Source organism: Alnus glutinosa, chromosome 2 (assembly GCF_958979055.1).
Source record: "Alnus glutinosa chromosome 2, dhAlnGlut1.1, whole genome shotgun sequence".
In the NCBI taxonomy this organism is placed as follows: Eukaryota; Viridiplantae; Streptophyta; class Magnoliopsida; order Fagales; family Betulaceae; genus Alnus; species Alnus glutinosa.
Window position 1 is genome coordinate 15,562,633 of NC_084887.1, and position 23,038 is coordinate 15,585,670.

At 36.7% G+C, this 23,038-nt stretch overlaps 1 protein-coding gene across 1 annotated transcript; it reads left to right on the forward strand.

Annotated features, from left to right (window-relative positions):
* The first annotated feature begins 368 nt into the window (after window positions 1–368).
* LOC133860312 (uncharacterized) lies at window positions 369–15,038 on the forward strand. The gene is given in 7 exon segments (XM_062295942.1): window positions 369–600; window positions 11,713–11,856; window positions 11,859–12,258; window positions 12,260–12,419; window positions 12,993–13,136; window positions 13,138–13,225; window positions 14,168–15,038. Coding segments are annotated over 7 exon segments (1,827 nt in total). The 3' UTR covers window positions 14,827–15,038.
* Window positions 15,039–23,038: the final 8,000 nt, after the last annotated feature.

Sequence of the window (23,038 nt, forward strand, 5' to 3'; positions counted from 1 at the left end):
AAGTGGCCAATCAAGTTTTCGACAGCTGCTACCTTGCTCAGACAGAACCCAAGAAAGTGTATGAAGCCCTACAGGATGAAGGATGGGTATCTGCAATGCATGATGAGCTCCATCAATTCTCCAGAAATGATGTATGGACCTTGGTTCCTCGTCCTGCAGAACAGAATATTATTGGTACCAAGTGGATCTTCAAGAATAAAACAGATGAGCTTGGTACTGTGGTTCAAAATAAAGCATGTCTTGTTGCACAGGGATATACTCAGATAGAGGAAGTCGACTTTTATGAAACTTTTGCCCCGGTTGCCAGGTTAGAATCCATCAGAATTCTCCTCTCTATTGCTTGTCATCTGGGTTTCAAGTTATATCAGATGGACGTTAAAAGTGCATTTCTAAACGATGTTCTTCAAGAAGAAGTCTATGTAGAACAGCCAAAGGGCTTTCAAGACCCCCATCATCCCCACCATGTGTACAAGCTGAAAAAGGCTCTATATGGGCTCAAGCAGGCTCCTCGAGCATGGTATGAGCGTCTAACTACTTATCTCTTGACTAAGGGATTTACTCGGGGACAAGCTAATCGAACTCTATTTATCAGAAATCAAGGTACTCACAAACTTATTGCTCAAATCTATGTTGATGACATCATTTTTGGAGCCACCTTAGATTCTCTTGCCCATGAGTTCTCTGAAGAAATGACTTAGGTGCTGCATCTCAGGGGGAGTATATCAGATGAGAGTGGCTAGGCCCTAGTAAGGTTTGACTTTTGGTTTTTCTTCCATTTATTTTCTCTCATGTCTAAGAAAATCTGGTTGCTATTGGTCAAAATATTGAAAGTCATACCTTATAGGTAAAGGTCTTCGCACACCCACACATTGCATGAGCAAATAGTGCTACTTTCCGTACTCAAGTTGCAAGGGAATCTGTGCCTATCTTATTCTTGTCTATCAACTGTATGTTTGAATAATTTTGACATGCTTTGTGTCTAATTTCTCAAGACAAGGATACATGAGCATGCTCTTATACTTGTGAAGGACCTATCCATGCTGCTCCTTTTTTTTTTTTCTTCTTCCATTCAGCTTGATGTTTTTCCTTCCTCTTGTCTGTAAAACTGTTTGACTTATATTACTCTGTTTCCCGGGTCCTTCTGAGACCGTTAAGGGGAGTAATTTTTATTTTATTGGACCGGGAATGTATTTCCAAACCGGTCAAGTGATTTTTGTCCCAGAATGGCCAAAGGGGGAATTTGTTAGTATTTTGGCCTCATTCTGTGTTTGGACAAAATCACTTATGTGTAAAGATGTTGTAAACAGGGATTCCACTTGTCAGAGCATTTACAGAAGACTCTGCACTGCGAAAAAGATAGAAGATTTCAGACTCCCTGTCAGCCGTTCGGACGACGTGTTATCCCATCCGGACGTCCATCTGTCCACTGTTGTATCTGTCCGGACGACATGTTCATCCCGACCGGACGCCAGACAGACCAGCATCATCCGTTCGGACCCTACACTATGTCGAGAAGCTTCTATTCCAGCTTGCATCCGTCCGGACATCGCAACAGCCCGTCCGGACGTCCATCAGTGATCGATCAGCTTCAGATTCTTTCCAAGTTCAGAATATGGGAAGATTGACACACTGTCCGGACGACGTGGTTTCCCGTCCAAACGCGCTTATAAATAAGGCAAGAATCGCAATTCAAATATCACCGTCCGGACGTCAGTCAGCATTGGTCCGGACGCGCGCTCATCAGTTAAGGAAATTGCCGATTCAACTTCAACCGTCCGAACGTCTGCATCTCATGGTCCGGACGCACGAATAGCAGATATGGAAATTGCATGTTGAAGAATTGCCATCCGGACGTTCATCCCCCTTGGTCCGAATGCGATAAGCCTTATATGGAAATTACTTGCAGCGGACGTGCGACCGTCCGGACGTCAGTGTCTCACCGTCCAGACGCGGATCTTAAATAGGAAAGATTTTCAGTGAAATTTTCGGAAAATCCTATCGCACAGTTGCCCGTCAGGATTGCCTAGGTTCACCGTCCGGACGGCGTCCGTACATATTACAGCAGTCGTCCATTCTGCACCTCAGCCTATAAATAGAGGTCCTTGGGCATTGAGAACTACAAGAATTCGGTATTGAATTCCACAAAAGCTCAGAGAAGTTCAAGATCCCTCTGAAGCCGTTACAAGTGTTCTGCGCTACAACTGAAGTCTATCTTAGAGGTCGGCTCTAAGGTAAGGGATTCCATTGAAGACCCCTTCAGGTAGGAGACCTGGTTGGGAAGCGTTCGTATTGGGTTACACGTCAGAGAGCAAGGTACGACCACTGCATCGGTACATGTGAGTGTTACTATCTTGTATCTAGCTTCGTCTTCTGAATAGTGGAATTCCTGGGTTTGGCTGCCCCTGAGTGGTTTTTCTCTTGATTGAGTTTCCACTTCGTCAACAAAAATCTATGTGTCTTTTATTTTTGGCTGTGCTTAATTTTTGTTGACACTTGTGCACACACTTTATTTTTAGAAGTCAATTTCAATTTTCAGATGTGATCAGGTATTGCTCATACTGTCCATTCTCCTCAGCATCCCTTGTAACAAGCTCAGCAACCTTTCATAGGCAAGGTTGCTATCGGGCTTTTGCAGCTTTTTCTTGTAGTGCCTTGATGTGTTCTTCTGAACAAACCGCTGTTGTTGCCGCTGATGCCGTGGAACCTGATGTCCCGCCGAAGGTAGAGTATCTGATGTGGTATTAGTAGGCAACGTCCTCTGAGCCTTCTTCTTCTGAGCTTGAAGCTGTGGACATTTCGGTCGGATGTGACCGGTGATGCCGCAATGATGACAGGTGGGCAGGCTTCTTTTGTTGGAATGCTGCTTGACTTTTTCTGCAGAAATATGGTTAGCATTCTTACAAATAATATTGCCCTTACCTTTTATATGTCTCCTATGCGGAGGGACGTATTTTGATGAGGAAGAATCTTCAACTTCACTTTTCCTCAGAGCATCCTGCTTAATCCAAGGCCTGTGGGATTTCAACAAATAACAATTTGGCCTAATGTGACCAATCTTCCCACAATTTTGACACTTAGAAATAAACTTACCTTGTATTCCTGATTCCTTGGAGTTAGGCATCACATGATTAGTTAAGCAAGAATTATCTAAACAAGATGTATCTTCTATCACAGGCTTAATATCAATAGAATCTAATTCAGAATTAGAAGCATGTGAAGTAGAAGTACTTAAATCATTAACAATTAAATCAGGCTTGTTAGAAATATCTATATAAATACAAAGCATGCTTTTCAAATTATTACTAGATAATTTTTTCAAGAGATCCTCTGATTCTTTTAATTTATTCTCTAGTGCATCAATGGTATCAAAAAGCATGGTATTCTCAGATTTCAAAGAGTCAATCAAAACATGTGATTCTAATAATTGTAAAATCAAAGACTCTTTTTCTTGCTTAATCTTCTTGAGTTCTCTATTGGATTTCTTAAAGAGTTTACCTATCAAAAGGGTATCTTTAGAGAAATCATAAAAATCATCTACAGAGAACTCAGGAAGATTTATGTTAGAAGAAGTCATGGATCACACTTAGGAAATAAATCCAAACACAAGTGCACCCGCTCTGATACCAATTGAAAAATAAATAATGACTTCTAAAAAACCAAGTGTGTGTTTGTGTGCAACAAAATATTAAATGCGAAAAATAAAAGAGACAAGATATTTGTTGACGAAGTGAAAACTCTATGACGAGAAAAATCACTTTGGGGTTGCCAAACCCAGGAAATCCACTATCTAAAGACAAAACAAGTTACAAAGCACTCGTACTCACAAAACCCATTATAGTAGTCATACCTTTAAATATAACACGAAGCCCATCGTGAACGCTTCCTAACAAAGTCTTCTACTTGAAGGGGACTTTGATAGAATCATTTACCTTAGGGTCGACCCCTAAGATAGACGTCACACGAACAAGGAGCACACACTGGCAACGGCTTGGGAGCTAGCAGATCTTCAATTCTCCATAAACACCCTCTCAAAGCTAAGAGAATTCAACCGAATTCTGTGCATAATACATGGCTAGAGCCCTCTTTATATAGGCTTTACAAATCCATTTTCAACTCAAATTCGGAGTCTCTAGCACGCACGTCCAGACAAAAGTTAGCCACGTCTGGACAGTCTTCTGCGACTGCCTTCCAGAATAGCGCAATTCTTTCCATAACAGGTCCACGTACAGACGGCTTGGCCGAGCGTCCGAACGGTCTTTGCTGTAACTCCTTTTCGAGCTCGAAAAGGAAGTCCGAAATATTTTGAAATGTTGGACAGCATCCGGACATGTTGCTACGTCGTCTGGACGTCTTGCAGAGACTTCCCAAACAGTGCCGACTAAAATCCAAATCTGAGTAGAAATTGGAGAAGCTTGACCTAGCATCCGGACGGTGTTGCTCTGATGTCCGGACGCCTTCAAAAACTCGTCCAAACGGTTGAACAGGAACTGGCTATTTTGACTTGGAAACTGCACGGTATCTTCATGGACATCTTCTAGAAACTTGTGATCAGTCGCATGACTTGAAATGAACACTGTCCATATTACATGAAGACTCTGAATAGAAACCGATCATCCTGTTTAAAATGCAACCATTACATAAAATGTTTTTGTCATCCAGAATGTAACCAACATAAAATACTAACAATTACCACTTGCAATAGTACGGATCCTTGCAGGATAGGGCTATATTGAGGGTGTCGAACCTCAAGGATTGCGTAGGTGTTGTTATCAAGCTTTTTGATATTAAATATAAATTAATTTAAAAGATGTTTGATTTGATTTTGTTTGTAACTAAGTTAAATGCATAAAAGTAAAAGACATAAATGTAAAAAGAGTAGTGATGAGAGAAAGAATAGGGGATTGATTTGACCACTCACCGCATAACAATGGTCAATCATAAATTAACAAGGGAAATTCATACTATGCATGATATAGGACTCATCTCACTCGAGTAGTCAAGAAATTACCTCTAAAGAATAAGTATAATCCATCTTTGGTTGGCACGGACCGTCCACCTAACCACTAAGGTGCAGTATGACCCGTCTTCCCTAAGTATGGATTAGCTACGTCTTTAATAGGATACATACAATCAATGTAATAGTATAACCCATCTTCGGTTGGTACGAACTGTCTACCTAAATTACACTAAACTAGGGTGTAGTACAATCCGTCTTCCCTAAGCATGGCCTATCTAACCCTCTTGATCATATGTTAATTAAAACCGTTCTATAACAATCATTCGCATAATCACAGCAAATATGAAGGATTGAGTTTAATCAATATAAAAGATTTTCTAAGACAAGATAAGAAATTCATAATGATTGAATATAAACATTAAGCTCAATTCTCATAGTTATACAACCATCATGCATATAGAAAATCCCAAATTAAAATACAATTAAACCATTGTTACTTGGAAAGGGCTACATCAACACCCTATTACAAATTTAGCTGCTCATCGTGGTACTGGGATGGCCTCCTATTATGTTCTTCTCCTCTTCAACTTCTCAAGCTTCCAAGAAGAATTTTATATCTAAAGCTAAGCACACCTTTTCTTGACGCTTAGGGGTCTGTTTATAGGGACTAGGAGAGGCCTACAAGCCCTAGGAATCCATGAACAATCGGAACTTAGTCCAAGTTGGAGATTGAAAATTCAATCGAAGTAGGAAAATGATTCCAAATTCATCCAGATTTGTGCTTTTTTATTGAGGGGTAATTTTGGCATAGAAAATGTCCGAACTAGGAAAAATATATTTCAAGCATATTTGTTTCATTTTACATTAGCTTTTCAACGCCACTAATTTCATCACAATCCAATATTTGAATAAAAACTTATGATCAAAATACTTAGACATGTGCAGAATCTAAATTTGAATCCAATCCGATTTTGACTCTTATTGGAGAAATTCCGATTTAATCATTTTCTTGATATGATTAAGCTTAACCACATCTTCTAGGTCTTTTATTATGATTGGTTAAGCTTAACCATATCTTCTAGGTCTTCTCAAAGTGTGCTTTAAGCCCAAAATCAATGGAATTAATTGCATGTTTATTTAAAACCTGAAAATAATAAAACAACACAAAATCAAACACATAACAATGCTAAGGAATTAACATATGCAAGTTAAGGAGCTTGAATGTGCAACATTCGACGCTTATCAAGTACCTTACCATGATCACTTGTGACTTCATTTCCCATTAAACCTAATTCATAGGATCTCCAATCACAAAGGTTGGGTATCAATCACAATGTCATAATTTGGATATCAATCCTATCCCCCTCGATGTTTCACTCACCAGCCTTCTTGCTAGTGGCTTGGTCAAAGGATTTGTAAAATTCCTTTTTGATCTCACAAAGTCCATAGACATTATACTGGTCTCAATAAGCTACCTCACAATATTGTGCATTTTCCTCATTATAAATGTTGCTCTTTGCTCGAGCTATGGCAACCTGTCAATCACAATAAAAACACAAGTGGAACAGGATTAGCATATAAAGGCAAATCAATTAATCAATAGGCTCCTTAGCCATTCATCTTCAGTTCTTGCCTTCTCCAAGGCAACTAACTCTGACTGCACAATAAACCTTGCTATGCAAGTCTATTTTGAGGACCTCCAAGAGATAGCCCATCTAACCAGAGTAAATACATAGCCACATATAAGCTTTAGCTCATCTGAATAAAAAATTCAGTTAGCATCACAATATCCTTTCAATAAAGGAGAATACAATATGACAAACCAAAATTAATTATGCCTTTTAATTATCTCAACAATTTATTGAAAGCATCCCAATGCTCAACACCAGGATTTTAAGTATATCTACTCATATACAATAGCATGGCATATACAGTTTGTCAAAACATAAAGCTACCAATGATTTGTGCATATTTTTCTTGCAAAACACCATCACCGTAATTCTTCACTAAGTGTATTTTTTGAATCATACGGTGTGACATAGGCGAATTAAAAGTGCTCAAACATTTTAAGCATCTTTTCAACATAATGTGTATGAGATAAAATAGTGCAATCTTTATCTCTAATAACTTTATTGTCCAAAATGACATTGGCTTCACCCGTATCTTTCATATTAAAATTAGATGCAAGAAATATTTTAGCTTTAGCACAACATCAATGCTAGTAAAAAATAAGCAAGTCACCAATATAGATAAACAAATAATGACACATTCATTACTCTAAAGCTCGCTATGCATTTACCTACACCATTAATCAAATCTACATTAGACAACATCACCTTGTCAAACTTTTCATGCCATTGATTAGGAGCTTATTTTAATCCAACAATGATTTCACCAATTTAAATACTTTGTGTTCTTGATCGGGAATTACAAGTCCCTTGGGTTGCTCCATATAAATCTCTTCACTATTTATAAAACAATTTTGACATCCATTTGATGTACAACAAGTTTAAAAATAGAAGTAATGACAAACAATATTCTAATAGATAAATTCAAGTAACCGAAGAATTAGTAGCAAAATAATCAACATGTCACCTTTGCTTATAGGCTTTAGCCACCAAGCGTGCCTTATATTTATCTATTATATCATTTGGTTTAAGCTTCTTCTTAAACATCTATTTACAACCAAGTTATTTGGTCTTAGGAGGTAATTAAATGAGTTCCAAATATGGTTAGACATAATTGATTCCAATTCATTTTTTATAGCATCTAACCAAAAAAAAAAAAACGCATCAACTAGATTTAATTGCTTCACCATAACATGTTGGATCATCATCAACAATATAAGTAATAAAATTATTACCGAAATTCCCTTTTTTTCTAACTCGCTTGCTTCTTCTCAATTCTTGTATATCATCAACGGATTTATTAGAAGCAATAGAAGATTCATGCAATAATTTTCCTTATTTTTCAAAGGAAACACATGCTCAAAGAAAATAGCATTTTTAGATTCAATAATAGTATTGTAATCTAAAACATCAATTTTGATGATAATTAATTTACAGGATGAACTATTGCAAGCATAACCAATAAAAGCACAAACATAAGTTCTAGAACCAAGTTTCATCATTTTAGGCTCGGGTAACATAATATTTGCCAAACACCACCACACTTTGAGGTATTCCAAGCTAGGGTTAATATATTTCCAAAGTTCATAAGAAGTTTTACCAATTTTTCTTATGAAGCACTTTATTATGAATGTGACAAGCCAAAAAATGGCTTCCCCCACACTTTGATGGGTAGCCCAAAACTAACAATTGTAGCATTCATAATTCTTTCCATTTGCTTGATGTAGCCAAGATTTACATGTATAAATCTATCATACCAAATATTAATGAATAAACCAAGTAAGAATAAGAAAATAAATTTTTCATTAATAGCACACAAGTGCTTTAAGAAATGACTTCCATGACCCCATCTTTCTCTAAATATGATCTGTCATTTTCTCTTCTTTCTTTTTCCTCAATTGATAGTTTCATGTCAAGATAGTAAAATAAAATATTTTAAACTAAAAGCCCAGTAAATATGCAAAGTATTAGGCTCAACCATATAATAATCAACTAATATTTGCTCATTGTCATAAATACGCCATTGGTATCAATCTTATGATATAATAAATTTCTCAGATGTTAAATGAGCCCCAATAGGAACATCAATAAGCACATATATTTTATTTCTAATCAACATGTAGGAAAATTGAAAGCTAAATGATATAGATGAAAAATTAGCAAATACTTTTAAATTATTCATGCTAATTTAGCATGCCATAGCTAATATAAGTGCTAGATGCTATTTGTTTTTTCAAATAGATCAATCAACATATGCTGCTTATCATATACAATATTCATGTAATTATAAATTTTCTCCACCTTTAAATGAAATTGTATGTCATGTCTTAAAATAAATCAAGGTATATGAAACATAATTTAAGGACTTACAGCGAAACCAACAATTTTACTCCAAGAACCTCCGAAATAAGCTCAGTCACTACACACCAAATGGGTGTCAAACCGATCAATTCAGCAAGCACTCATGTCTTCTGGTGACACCAAATGGGTGTCATAAAAACCGATCAATTTAGCATGCACTCATGTCTTCCTCCTACCATGTGCTTACCTGCAAGAATCTTCAACAAGGTAGTATTCTTTGCACACAATTAGCAATGTGTAATACCCGGGAAAGACAACCCACTTGAGTTATCAATATATGCATAAATATAAGACTTAAGAATTGCTCTTAGTTTAATTAAGTTACATAGTTATGCATGTAGAGAATTGGATCACTGAGGTTAGTCGATCGAGCGACTTTATTTTTGATCGAGCGACTTCGCCCAGTGCAGTGCAGTTTCCGCCAGCTGCGAAAATTGATCTTTCCACCTAATAACTTGGGACCCAACGTGGTACTTGATGCCAAATGATCATGTCCACATTTAGTTAGCCTAGTTAGTCCATTTTGGTTGAAGCCCAACTAGATTTCCTTAGATATCATGCAATCATGGGCCAAGATATGAAATAGTAACCTAGGAGATTTGAGCTATGGATTTGAGGTGTTGGTTGGCTCAAATCTGGCCATTGGGATGATGATTTGTTGGTTAAATCTCAGCCCTTCAAGAGTACTATATATAGGTTGCATGGGGAGTTGATTTTCATGAAGGAGAAACAAAACTATAGCCAAAACTCTCCCTCACTCTAGTGCTGAAAGAGTAGCACGAAAATCTCCCATTTTCACCCCACTTTCCAGCACCTAGCAAACCCAATTAAGCTCCAAAAACCACCCTCATTCTCCCACAAATCAGTAGTAGAGTGTGAGTGGAAAACCTCCTTTGTTTTGAGACCAAGAAGCCAAGCTTTGCAAGTGGAACTTTCTTGGACAGCAACTCTCCTTCACTCTCTAGGCCATTGAGGAACTTTGGGTGAGTATTTTCTCCCTCAAACTTCTCATTAGATCAAGTAGTTCAATTGCTATTTGAAATCATGACTTGTTCTTGTTTTTAATTATGCATGTTATATGGAAAGTTGGCTAGCTTACATGTGAGTATATGTGTAAACATATGGATGAGTATTTACTACATGAGATTAGTAATTTAGAATGGATAAATTGTGTTTTAAAAATAGATCAAGGTATATAAGTGTGAGAGTAATATGTTGAGATTTTGATATATATATATATATATTAAGGGAAAAGAGGTGAGCAATATTTAGGTGTGTTATAAGGATATGAATTAAAGAAGAGTAAAATCATATTTGTGCTTGATTATATGACAATGTATTCTTATTTTTAAAGGTATATTATGTGATGGATAATTCTAGTAGTACAAGAGTTAGTGTGTAAGCATTAAAATAGATAAATAAGAAATCATGTTTAATTCGGTAGCCGTTGCGATTTCTAGGAAGAAATAGGGTAGTAATGATGATTTCATAAGAATACTTTATTAACTCGCTATCATCACATAATGATTGTTATGCAGTTGTAAAGGAAAATATTTGGAGCAAAAACTAGTAAGTATCTCTATACTTATTGAGGATGAAGCTGGTTGACTTTTCCTATAATATTATGTTTACTATTTTATTTACTTGTTTGCGCATGTGGCTTTGCATGTTTTATTATTTTTAATAATCTGTCTAATAACAAGCTGCTGGATCTAGATCCACAGTGGGTACGCGAGGCTTCACATGAGTTCCTAGGTTCTTAGTGAATGAGGAGGTACCTGAAAAAGAATAATAAATACAAAAACTGGTGTACCTAGGTCACCAAGGATTCCGAGGTTTCCAGGAGCCTAGGCTCCCAAAGATTATAATTAAAAGTTAAAGGGAGGAAGCCCAGGCTTCAAATAACACGATAACCGTGCCTAGGCCAACAGAGGAGTGGAAAAAGGGAAATACCTAAAATTAAACCCTTAAAACTATCATTGCTTTATGATTACGTTTATGTTCATTTTATGTCTATGACTCGCGATCATGGATTATATTTTGTATATACATGTGATTATATGGCCATTGCATTGTGTTGCATTAATTAAATAAATCAGCACTCATATTATTATTGGAAACAGCGGACTCACTTTAGTGTTTATGTTGTCTTCTTTTCTTTGTATGGTACTTGTAATGGTTCAGGCTATGAGGAAGAAGAGGATTATCAGGACAATCCCAACACATAGATGGTTCCTGGTTCAGTTTTGTAAGGCTGGAAAGCCTATATTTTGGGACTACCCTGTTATAGTCCATTAGCCTATCTTAAAACAATATTTATAATTCTCCGGTTATATATATATATATATTTTGGCTTGTATAATTATTTAGCCCGGTGTGGCAAGACTGGTATTACTGTATTACTGTCTGTATAATTATGCTGACAGACTCCTTTTATATATATATTTGAGGTATTTTAGTAGTAGCTCTGAAGTGTCAACCTAATCCCAATTTATATTACATTTATTCCGTTGCCAATAATTACCTCTGATAAGTTAGTAATGTCTTGTGGAAATTCGAAAATTTTCACCTACGCTTTTTGCGAAAGCAGGGCGTTACACAATGCCTTCTCTCTCTCTCTCTCTCTCTCTCTCTCTCTCTCTCTCTCTCTCTCTCTGTGTAACATGAGTAATCACTCACTTTTGTTATTATTAATTGGCATGAATGTTTTCCGACAAATTCAGTACGACACAATAGAAATTGCTAAGTTCTAAAAATCTATAAAAGGCTCAACTTTTCTTTCAAGATTCGTGACCCAACAAGAAATATATCGATGAGTTGGTGCTGGGCTAGCCAAAAATCAAAGTTTATCAGAAGCTTAGTCTAAAATTCCTGAAAAATTATCTTTTTATGATTACATCGGCAATAATCCGACAAAGGGGGATTATTCAGAGCGGGCTCAATGGACAACGGGGATGGAATAGCTATTGGGTGGTTAGGACACCCTATCTTTAGAGATAAAGAAGGTCATGAACTTTTTGTATGTCGTATGCCTACTTTTTTTGTAACATTTTTGGTTGTTTTGGTAGACAAGGACGGAATTGTTAGAGCCGATGTTCCTTTTCGAAGGGCAGAATCGAAGTATAGTGTCGAACAAGTAGGTGTAACTGTGGAGTTCTATGGTGGCAAACTGAATGGAGTTAGTTATAGTGATCCTGCTACTGTGAAAAAATATGCTAGACATGCTCAATTGGGAGAAATTTTTGAATTAGATCGCGCTACTTTGAAATCCGATGGTATTTTTCGTAGTAGTCCAAGAGGTTGGTTTACTTTGACATGCTTCGTTTGCTCTACTCTTCTTCTTCGGACACATTTGGCATGGTTCTAGAACCTTGTTCAGAGATGTTTTTGCAGGTATTGACCCAGATTTGGATGCTCAAGTAGAATTTCGAGCATTCCAAAAACTTAGGGATCCAACTACAAAAAGACAAGTAGTGTGATACAAGATTGATTTCTTACTTTTCACCTTTATTTTTGTGATTTAACAGAGTTTAACATAAATAGGGTACCGGATAAATCTTGATTTGAATTGCTGCCTTTTCTTTAACTCTTGCTCTTTAGTTATCTAGGAGACAATCCAAAATAAATAGGTATGGAAGCTATAATTGTAAAGCACAATTGAATCTATGGAAGCATTGGTTTATACATTCCTCTTAGTCTCAACTTTAGGAATAATCTTTTTCGCTTTCTGTTTTTGGGAACTACCTAAAGTTCCAACTAAAAAGATGAAATGATTTTTTATTATCTCAATTGAAGTAATGAGCCTACCAATATTGGGAGGCTCATTACTTCAACTAGTCTCCATGTTCCTCGAATGGATCTCGTAGTTGTTGAGAGGGTTGCCCAAAAGTAGTATATAAGGTGTACGCGTAAAACTTACAAGTAAACCAGATATAAAGATGGCAACTAAGGTTGCTATTTCCATTATTATATAATTTTAATATAATTTAAACACCACAACAGATCTATGATAAGATCATTTATTTACAATATAATGGTATACAAAGTCAACGGCTCTCAATGAATACAAAATAGGATTTATTGCTACACAAACCGTTGAGGATAGTTCTAGATCTGGTCCAAGACGAACTATTGCAAGGGATTTATTGAAACCATTGAATTCGGAATATGGTAAAGTAGCTCCCGGTTGGGGGAACTACTCCTTTAATGGGTATCGCAATGGCTCTATTTGCGATATTCCTATCTATTATTTTGGAGATTTATAATTCTTCCATTTTACTGGACGGAATTTCAATGAATTAAATTCACAAGAACTACTAAAGAGTTTTTCAACACAAAACAAAGTGAAGCATTTAGGTCGTTTTTAGCCCATTCTATTTTTTGGTAGTTTGACTGTGGAATTTCTTTGTTTTTGTATTTCCAGAATATGAGTGTGTGACTTGTTATAATTGATCCTATGGATACTACAAAAATCAGTTCTGGCATCTTGATACAAATGGTTTTACCTCGTCGGATATTCATTCTAGTTTCCGAAACGCGCAAAATATATGAAATAGATTACAAACTATTATAACTATGATTCATATTTAATATTCAAACCTCGTGTGCCAGACTCCAAAAAAAAAATTAACCAAAAAGAGTTAAAAAAAAAATAGGGTTAGAAGCTATAAATCGAAAGGTTTTTATTCTTTTTCCCATTTATGCTTTTCTTTTTTTAATTAAAGGATAAACCTTTCTTTGGATTTTTATTCATTATGTATATTCATTGAATAAGTGATGATCCACCGATTCTTACTCAGGGAATTTTTGGACTTAGTTTGAGGGTTTTATTGAATCATTGTGGTTGTAGTATGAATCTGAGGTTTTAATCGATTCATAGGGTCTTAACAAGAGAATTCCTATCAATACTAAAAGAAGTAAAGCCGCATTACATACAAATAAAAATAAAAAATCAAATAAAATAGGTAAATAGAAGATTCAAGAGGCCTATAACGATCAACATAAAGACGAATGAGCCAACTTGATATTTTGGCATTATAACCACAAAGAAGAGCTTTCAAATTTTATTCTTTCGTATCTTCAGAGAAAGATTGAATCATAGGATTAAGGAAGTTTCAAACTTTCTATTACACATATCCGTTATAGCCAGTATTGGGGTGTTTCTGTTTGAGCTGTACTAGATGAAATTCTCATATACAGTTCTCGGAGGGGGAGTTCCTCGAGTTTACCTATCTCGATAAATTCTATGATTGGTTTGAAGAACGTCTTGAGATTCAGGCAATTGTAGATGATATAACTAGTAAATACGTTCCTCTGCATGTCAATATATTTTATTGTTTAGGCAAAATTACGCTTACTTATTTTTCAGTACAAGTAGCTACAAGATTTGCTATGACTTTTTACTATTGCCTGATCGTTACTGAGGCTTTTGCTTCTATTCAATCTATAATGACTGAAGCAAACTTTGGTTGGTTAATCTGATCAGTTCATCAATGGTCGGCAAGTATGATGGTCCTAATGATGATCTTGCACGTATTTCGTGTGTATCCCACCGGTGGTTTTAAAAAACCTCGTGAATTGACTTGGGTTACAGGTGTGGTTTTTGCTGTATTGATCACATCTTTTGGTGTGACTGGTTATTCCTTGCCTCGAGATCAAATTGGTTATTTGGCAGTAAAAATTGTAACAGGCGTACCGGAACCTTTTCCTATAATAGGATCGCCTTTGGTAGAGTTATTACATATAAGTGCTAATGTAGGACAATCCATTATGACTCGTTTTTATAGTTTACACACTTTTGTATTACCTCTACTTACTGCCATATTTATGTTAATGCACTTCCCAATGATACGTAAGCAAGGCATTTCTAGTCCTTTATAGAGAATAAAGAATAGAATATAGATCATAGATATTTGTAATCAGTCATTTATCACTTCACTCAAGGTAGAAACAATAGGATTTCATTGCTATAAATATGGATTATTGAAAGAATAAAACATGTATTTGGATATTTCCCTTCAACCCCACTGTATTATTTATTTGACACTAATGGATGAAGTGAATTCTCTGAAGAGAAAATGGATTATGGGAGTGTGTGACTTGAACTATTGATTAGTCTGTTTAGATATATTCCTTATCTGCCACATTTGTTTGAATTCACAACTAAAGAAATGTGTCTTTGTTCCAACCACTACGTAAGCCCCATACAGAGGATAGGCTGGTTCACTTGAAGAGAATCTTTTCTATGATCAAACTTGATCATGTTGTGCATGAACAGGCTCCATAAGATCCAATAGAATAAGTGATGTGGTATAATACAAATTCTGTTTTATATATTTCACTTACTTAATAGTATGGAAATGCATTCATTTCTTTTGCATTGACTCGATTTAGGATATATGTACTATCGGAGGGAAACAAGGGATCTAAAGAAGAACAGAGGCTAGACTATATTAGTAACAAGTAAATTCTTTGTATGTAAAAAGTCTCAATATTTTTTATTTTTGGGGAATAAAAGAAAATTACAAGGTCTAAAACGACCCAGAAAGCACTCGATCATGGTCAACTTTGAAAGCCTACTTGGGTATTGAGCATTTACCTTTAAGAACTTAAATAACACAATTATTTTGTTAACGAAGTGAAAACTCAATTAAGAAAAAAACCACTCCGAGGCAGCCAAACCCAGGAAATTCACTATCAGAAGACAAACCTAGTACATAGACATAAACACTCTCATACCCGATGCAGCGATCGTATCTAGCACTCTGACACATAACCCAACGTGAACGCCTCCCAACCAAGTCTTCTACTTGAAGGGGTCTTCTATGGATTCCTTTACCTTAGGGCTCCTCCCTAAGATAAACTTCAAATATAAGCACAGCAACAGCACAACGGCAACGGCTTGAGAGCTAAACGGATCAACACAATATCTCCTAAAATATACTCTTTAAACTCTAAAGAATTCAATACAGAATTCTGTAAATAATACATGCCTAGAGGCCTCTATATATAGGCTACAGAAGACCTAAATCGACTCTGATTCGGTATTCTCTAGGTAGCGTCCGAACGCAAGTTAAGGCCTTCCGGACAGACAACTGTGCAACCAGCTTTCCAAAAAGCGTTGAAAATCTTTCCTGAATAAGGCAACGTCCAAACTGTGTTTCCCTAGCGTCTAGACGGTTGCACTTCTGCTGCACACAATTTCCATAATAAGGACTGGCATCCAAACAATGTTGCCATGACGTCCGGACGGTTGCAATTCTTCTCCACGTCTTGCCTTATCAAGGATAGCTTTCAGACGGTATAGACCTGATGTCCGGATGGTTGCAGCTGTCTTCCCATATCTGTGTCTGCGAAGGAAATCCTTTTACTTGTCGAACAGTAACTGGAGTCCAGACAGTATTGCCACGTTGTTTGGACGAATGCACTTGAACACTAGATTCTTCTCAAACTCTGAAGAGTGTCTAAACGTGTTGCTAAGACGTCTGCAGCAACATGTTCGGATGGATGCAAGCTTGAACAATAGACACTGATGGGCGTCCGGACGCATGACTGGGTCATCCGGATGGAAGCTTAGGATTCGATTTCTCTGACTTGGAATCTACACAAAATCTTCTTTGAACTTCTTGAAACATATTTCTGAAAGGAAGACTCTTAAATAATCGGCATTCTTGATAAAATGGTAACATTACATAAAAGTGATTTTGTCAAACAGAATGCAGTCAATCACAAACTAACAAACTCGCCATTTGGCCATTTTGGGACAAAAATCACTTGATCGGTTAAAAATACAATCCCAATCCTAAACAAAAAATACTCCCCCTTTTTGCCTCAAAAGGACAAAGGGTAAACAAAGTATTTAGAAAAACCACAAAACTCCCCCTTAAAGTCTCAACAGGACAAGGGTAAATAGAATATAAATAAAATCCAGAGTTTATAAGTATTACAAAAATCCAAAAATAAAAAATTGTCTCAAAATAAATCAAAAACACCAAAACAAAGATAATCAATCCTCATCAGAATGATGATGCTTGAGACACTCCTAGATATCAAGCTGGCACTGCTCAACTCGAGTGCTAATAGAGCGGACCTCTCACTGAATAGAGCTGATATCTCCCTGCGTAGAACTCAATGCAGCCAATAGTTGAGTATACCCTACATCATACTGTGGAGGAGGAGCAGTCTGAGCGGATGAGGCTCCTGTAGGTATCTGAACCTAGATTGAAGGAGGCTAAGGTGCTTCATCTTGACCTTCGAACCTCAGTTGGGCATTAGACTTCATGAGAGTCTTACTGCCAAGGGAGTCTTGAATACTCATCATCAGCTCTGCAGAGACGTCTATCCTAGACTGAATGATAAGCTTGGTGATCTGTTGTACAAATATCTACCTAAATAAATAGGCAAATACTTGTACATTTTACTCGCAAGTGCACAAGATCAAAAAGATAGTATAGTAGGCAAATACGAGATCATTCCCACGAGGAGTGGTAAATTATGCTTAAAAATATATTCCTAAAAGAGATATGCTTAATAAGACCGGATAAAAGATTGAATTCAAAATAATAAGAAGAAAAGGTAGGGCTTCAATATCCACTACTAATCATACTCAAATAAGATTGCAAGATGCACAATACTACAATCATAACATGATGTTTAATGTTTACCAGCCACAAGGGAATTGTATCTTCTCCTAAAACTATTGATTTCCCTAAGCAACGAGTTAGGCATGGTATCTACTCTAACTCTTTTCTTCCTTGAAGGATTTAGCATGGTAACTACTAAGTTGTTCTTCAAGGAAGTATAAATCTATGGAAATCGGTAAACACACTCAGATTGGAATATGATATCTATTCCAATTGTCTTTATGTTGATTAATCCAAGAACCTGTGTCGGGGTTCTTTCGTTACTCAATTATGCCCAGGACTCGGTCATCCAAATTGACATAAATAACAAATCCATATCACATGCATATGATGGCCAAACATAAACATGCAAGGAATTCAAGAAACTAGAATTAATCAAGTTAAGCATCAATATATAAATTGTAGCAAAGCAAATTGAAAAACTTAAAGAGACATGATTAAGGCTTCAATCGAACCCTAACTAAAGTATTAGTTACAACTAATATAAACTAAAATTATATACATATAGAAAATAAATAAAGAAAAAAAGAAAATAAAAACTAGAAAGAACCTCCTTCTTGATGTAGCCTATAATTCTTCCTCAAATCTTGTGTGTATTTTTCTTCAAAGGCTAAAGGCCTATTTATAGGGATTAGAAAAGCTCTAGAATCTTTAGAAATCCTAGAACAATTATAAATAGGTCTTCTAGTCCAAATAGAATAATTACAAGTCTTTTCCTTTTCTGAAATTTCCATCTAAGTAGGAAAAGGATTCCAAAATTCGTACAGATTTGTGGTTCTTTATTGCGGGGCAATTTTGGCACGATAAACATCCGAATTAGGAAAAACCTATTTCTTTTATATTTGTTAAATTTTGTATTATCTTTCCAACGCCACCAATTTTGGTGCAATCAGATACTTAAACCAAAAGTTATGATTAAATTATTGAGACGTGCTCATTCTGGATTCTTTCCAAAAAATAACGAATTTTTGCCGACTTCTCTTTCCTTAAATTCAAAATTAATTGGAATTGAATCTATCCAAAAGTGAGTTTGCCAACTTCATTATAATCTTAGAATTTGATGAATTTTCTTCCAAAACCTATAAAATACAAGAAAACACAAAAACAACACAAAACATCAAACTATAACAAAACTAGGAGCTTAACATATGTAAATTAAGAGACTTGAATGTGTAACTTTCAACACTTATCACACCCCCAAACTTACATATTGCTAGTCCCTTAGCAATGCAAAACTGAAAATAAAAGGAAAACTAAAACAATAACTACTCTACCTCCTCTGTCGCGGGAAACACGATTGTATTTCGCGTATGCAATAAACCTTTTAAACCCTTAGAACTCCCAAGTGGACGAGTGAAGTCTCGTGAGGGTTTGACAAGAATGATACCCACAAACATTATGCAAAAATTCATGTTTATTCCAAAGAGTTAAGTGTCACCAAAATTATGATTCCCATTCATTAGCAAGCATAGAAAGATAAACACCATCTTCAATATAAAATAGAATTTCAAAGTCTAACCACTTACAAACGACAAGCTGAGGCATCACAAGTTCAATTCAGTGTAAGGTGAACTAATACATAATCATGAGGCTTCAAATTAATTCCAATGTGCAATGACTCAATATCTCAAAATTCACTGGGATCCCCATCAAATTGAATAACCAAGGCATAATAGCAAGAGCTTTATTCTCTTATTTTTTATTTTATTTTTTTGGGTCAGACTGTGCAATGCTTAGTTCTCTTAAGCTTTCTAATTGACCCATGCAACAAGTGTTAGGCTAATGCTCTCAAACCAAATGGCTTTAAGGCACTAGGTCTGGAAACACCCCTAAGAGCTTACTAACTTGAGTCAAAAAGGCTACAGAACTAAACTAGTCATGACTTTAACCAATGCGAACTTCTCACTTTTTGAAGTGAACATTCAATGCTTAATGAGGCAAGAAGTCCGGTTACTCAGTGAAAGCTTCAAAAATAGTTTTTCTTTTTTTCTTTTTCTTTTTTTTTTATTATTATTATAAATATGACAAGGTATCCATTCAACAAGTCACCCAGCTTCACTCAAGACATTGAAAAATACACAATCAAGTTCATATATCATACCTCACAAATTATATGCTAATGTGCTTGTGATAGTTTAGATTGAAACAAATGAATCCTTAGATGCCAAAAGTAAGTAGTAGGACTTTAAAATCAATTCCAAATGATCACGTGTTCAACATTCTAAGCTCACCAATGAAATTCAAATCACAATTTTTAGATCAACCAAAGTCTTAAAAATAACATGAACATGCTATTCAATTATCACTTCTTTTTTTTTAAAAAAAAAAAAAAACAAAAACAAAAAGTGTGTGTGTGTCCCATACCCCCAAACTTAAGTTACACATTGTCCTCAATGTGTAGATAAAATGGAAAGATCATACCCAGGAGATGAGAAAATTGGTTGGACTAGGTATGGCTCGTAACATACCCTCAAACTTGAATGCAAAAACACTTGTCCCTGAAAAACAAAACCAAGGAAAGGAAAACTAAAAAATAAAAAAGAATAGAAACTAAAATTAACCACAATAAAACTAAAATTACCCAAAATAAAATAAACTATAATTAAAAACAAAACCAGAATTCTTTAAAGGATATGGATTTTTAGTGCATGCAGTGGCCTCAGAACCACTAATCTGGGCAGATGTGCTTGAGCTCCTGGACTGCTCGAGCGCTGTTGGTAGTAGCTTTTGAGTTTAAACTTGAAGCACCAATCTTTTCTTCTCTTAGACCATAGAGAATGAATTCTACCTACAGAAAGGTAGTTCCTAATGTTCACAAATTGGGGTAAATTACTCTGAGAATTCTCAAATAGCTTCTCATCCGAAAGGGAATCATGAACTAGAATACTATGAGGAGAATACTTAGAGAGTTTTTCTGCTTTGATGACCACAGTTTGCTCATCTAATATCAGTAACAAACTATTCTCATGGCCTCTTGGTAATTCGAGAATAGGAGTTGATGCTGAAGAAGCCTCAATGCTCACTTCCTTTCCTTTTTCCCGATGTAAATCATGTGTGACCTCAATTTGCTCCTCCTTCCCCTCTTCCTTATGATTTTCTCCTACTTCTTCACTCCTCAATGTTGTGATAGCTTGCTCATGATAGGAAGAACTCCAATCCTCCTCATAATATCCACTAGGATTAGCCACCAACTGACTTTGAAGCTCTCTTTCTCTTTCGATGTGGTTGATGATTTGCTCATAGTGGGCTTCCATTGGGAATTCCCCGGCAACAGCACCAAAAACTTGTTGTGCAAATATCTACCTTACGAGGACATCTTCTAAAATACCTCTCAGCCTTTTAATGCTTCTGTCTGCCAATTGTAAGGTGATTGAGGTTGGTTGGAGCTCCCCCAGACCCAATTTCTCATATATAGTGTATGGCAATAGATTGATACTTGCTCTCAAATCCAGTAATGCACGATCAAAAAGTTGGTCACCAATCCTGGAAGGAATAGTGAAACTACCTGGATCTTTCAATTTTGGTGGCAACTTTCTCAATAGCACCGCACTGATCTCTTCTATTAAAGCAACTTTTTCATGAGCCTAAAACTTCTTTTTATACGTGCAACAGTCTTTTAAAAATTTAGCATAAGAGGGAATTTGCTTAATTGCATCTAGTAAAGGAATATTGATTTCAACTTTTCTCAAAGTCTCAAAAATATCTGGAAGTTGCTTTTCTTTCTTTGGTTTAGTAATCTCTGAGGGAAGGGTGGTGCACTCACCTTCTCTTTTTCACTTACCTTGGAGGTTGTGGCTGCAATTGGAGATGCTGGTATTGTCTCCTCAATTCTCACCTTGTTATCAATGGTCTTCCCACTTCTGAGGGTTGTTACAGGCTTGAGTTGCTCGTGACCTCCTGGATTGGGTAGTGTTTGAGATGGAAATTCGCCCCTCTTTCTCTCGCTCAGCCCTTTGGCCAACTGCCCCACTTGTGTTTCCAACCTTTGAATAGCTTGATTGGTCTGAGTATGGGTCTGTTGTTATGAAGTTATAAATTGGCATAGAACACTGTTGAGGTCATTCTCCTTTGGTTCTGGATTCAGTTGGACTACTTGTGGTGGAGCTTGATAGTTATTTCCTTGCTGGAAATTTTTTTGGTGCCCTTATGGATTCTGCACATTCTGATTGTTACTCCATGAAAAATTGGGGTGGTTTCGCCACCCTGCATTGTAAGTGTTGGAGTATGGATTGTTCTTTGGAGGATAGTTATTTTGTCCCACATAGTTTGCTTGCTCTTGATCTATAAATGAAGACATGGGGCAAGTCTCAATGCTGTGGTCAGAGTGAGAGCATATGGCACATACCTCAACTTGAGCAATCTGTTGAATGGGAGAGATGTGATGAGTAGTCACGGCTTTTACTAGCATATCCAATTTCCTCTCCACGGTAGCCATCTAAGTTTGAATTCCATTATTGACATTCACTTCATAGACGCCCTTTTCCTTTGAGTCCTTGTCTCTCTCGGGATGAGAATTGTTGGAAGTTTTCGCTTAGAGCCTCAAAGAGTTCTGAAAATTGAAATTGACTTCTAAAAATAAAGTGTGTGCAACAAGTGTCAACAAAAATTAAGCACGGTGGAAAATAAAAGACACAGTTTTTGTTGACGAAGTGGAAAATCAATCAAGAGAAAAACCACACCGGGGCAGCCAAACCCAGGAATTCCACTATTCAAAAGACGAAGCTAGATACAAGATAGTAACACTCACATGTACCGATGCAGTGGTCGTACCTTGCTCTCTGACGTGTAACCCAACACGAAAGCTTCCCAACCAAGTCTCCTACCTGAAGGGGTCTTCAATGGAATTCCTTACCTTAGAGCCGACCTCTAAGATAGACTTCAGTTGTAGCACAGCACACTTGAAACAGCTTCAAAGGGATCTTGAACTTCTCTGAGCTCTTGTGGAATTCAATACCGAATTCTTGCAGTTCTCAATGCCCAGGGGCCTCTATTTATAGGCTGAGGTGCAGAATGTGCGACTGCTGTAATATGTACGGACGCCGTCCGGACAGTGAACCTGGGCCATCCGGACGGACAACTGTGCGACAGTATTTTTCGAAAATTTTGCTGAAAATCTTTCCTATTTAAAAGCCGTGTCCGGACGGTGAGACACTGACATCCGGACGGTCGCACGTCCGCTGCAAGTAATTTCCATATAAGGCTTAGCGCGTCCGGACCAAGGGGGATGAACGTCCGGACGGCAATTCTTCAACACGCAATTTCCATATCTGCTATGCGTGCATCAGGACCAAGAGAGGCAGACATCCGGACGGTTGAAGTCAAATCAGCAATTTCCATATTAGTTGCATGCGCGTCCGGACCAATGCTGATTGACGTCCGGACGGTGATATTTGAATTGTGATTCTTGCCTTATGTATGAGCGCGTCCGGAAGGGAAACCACATCATCCAG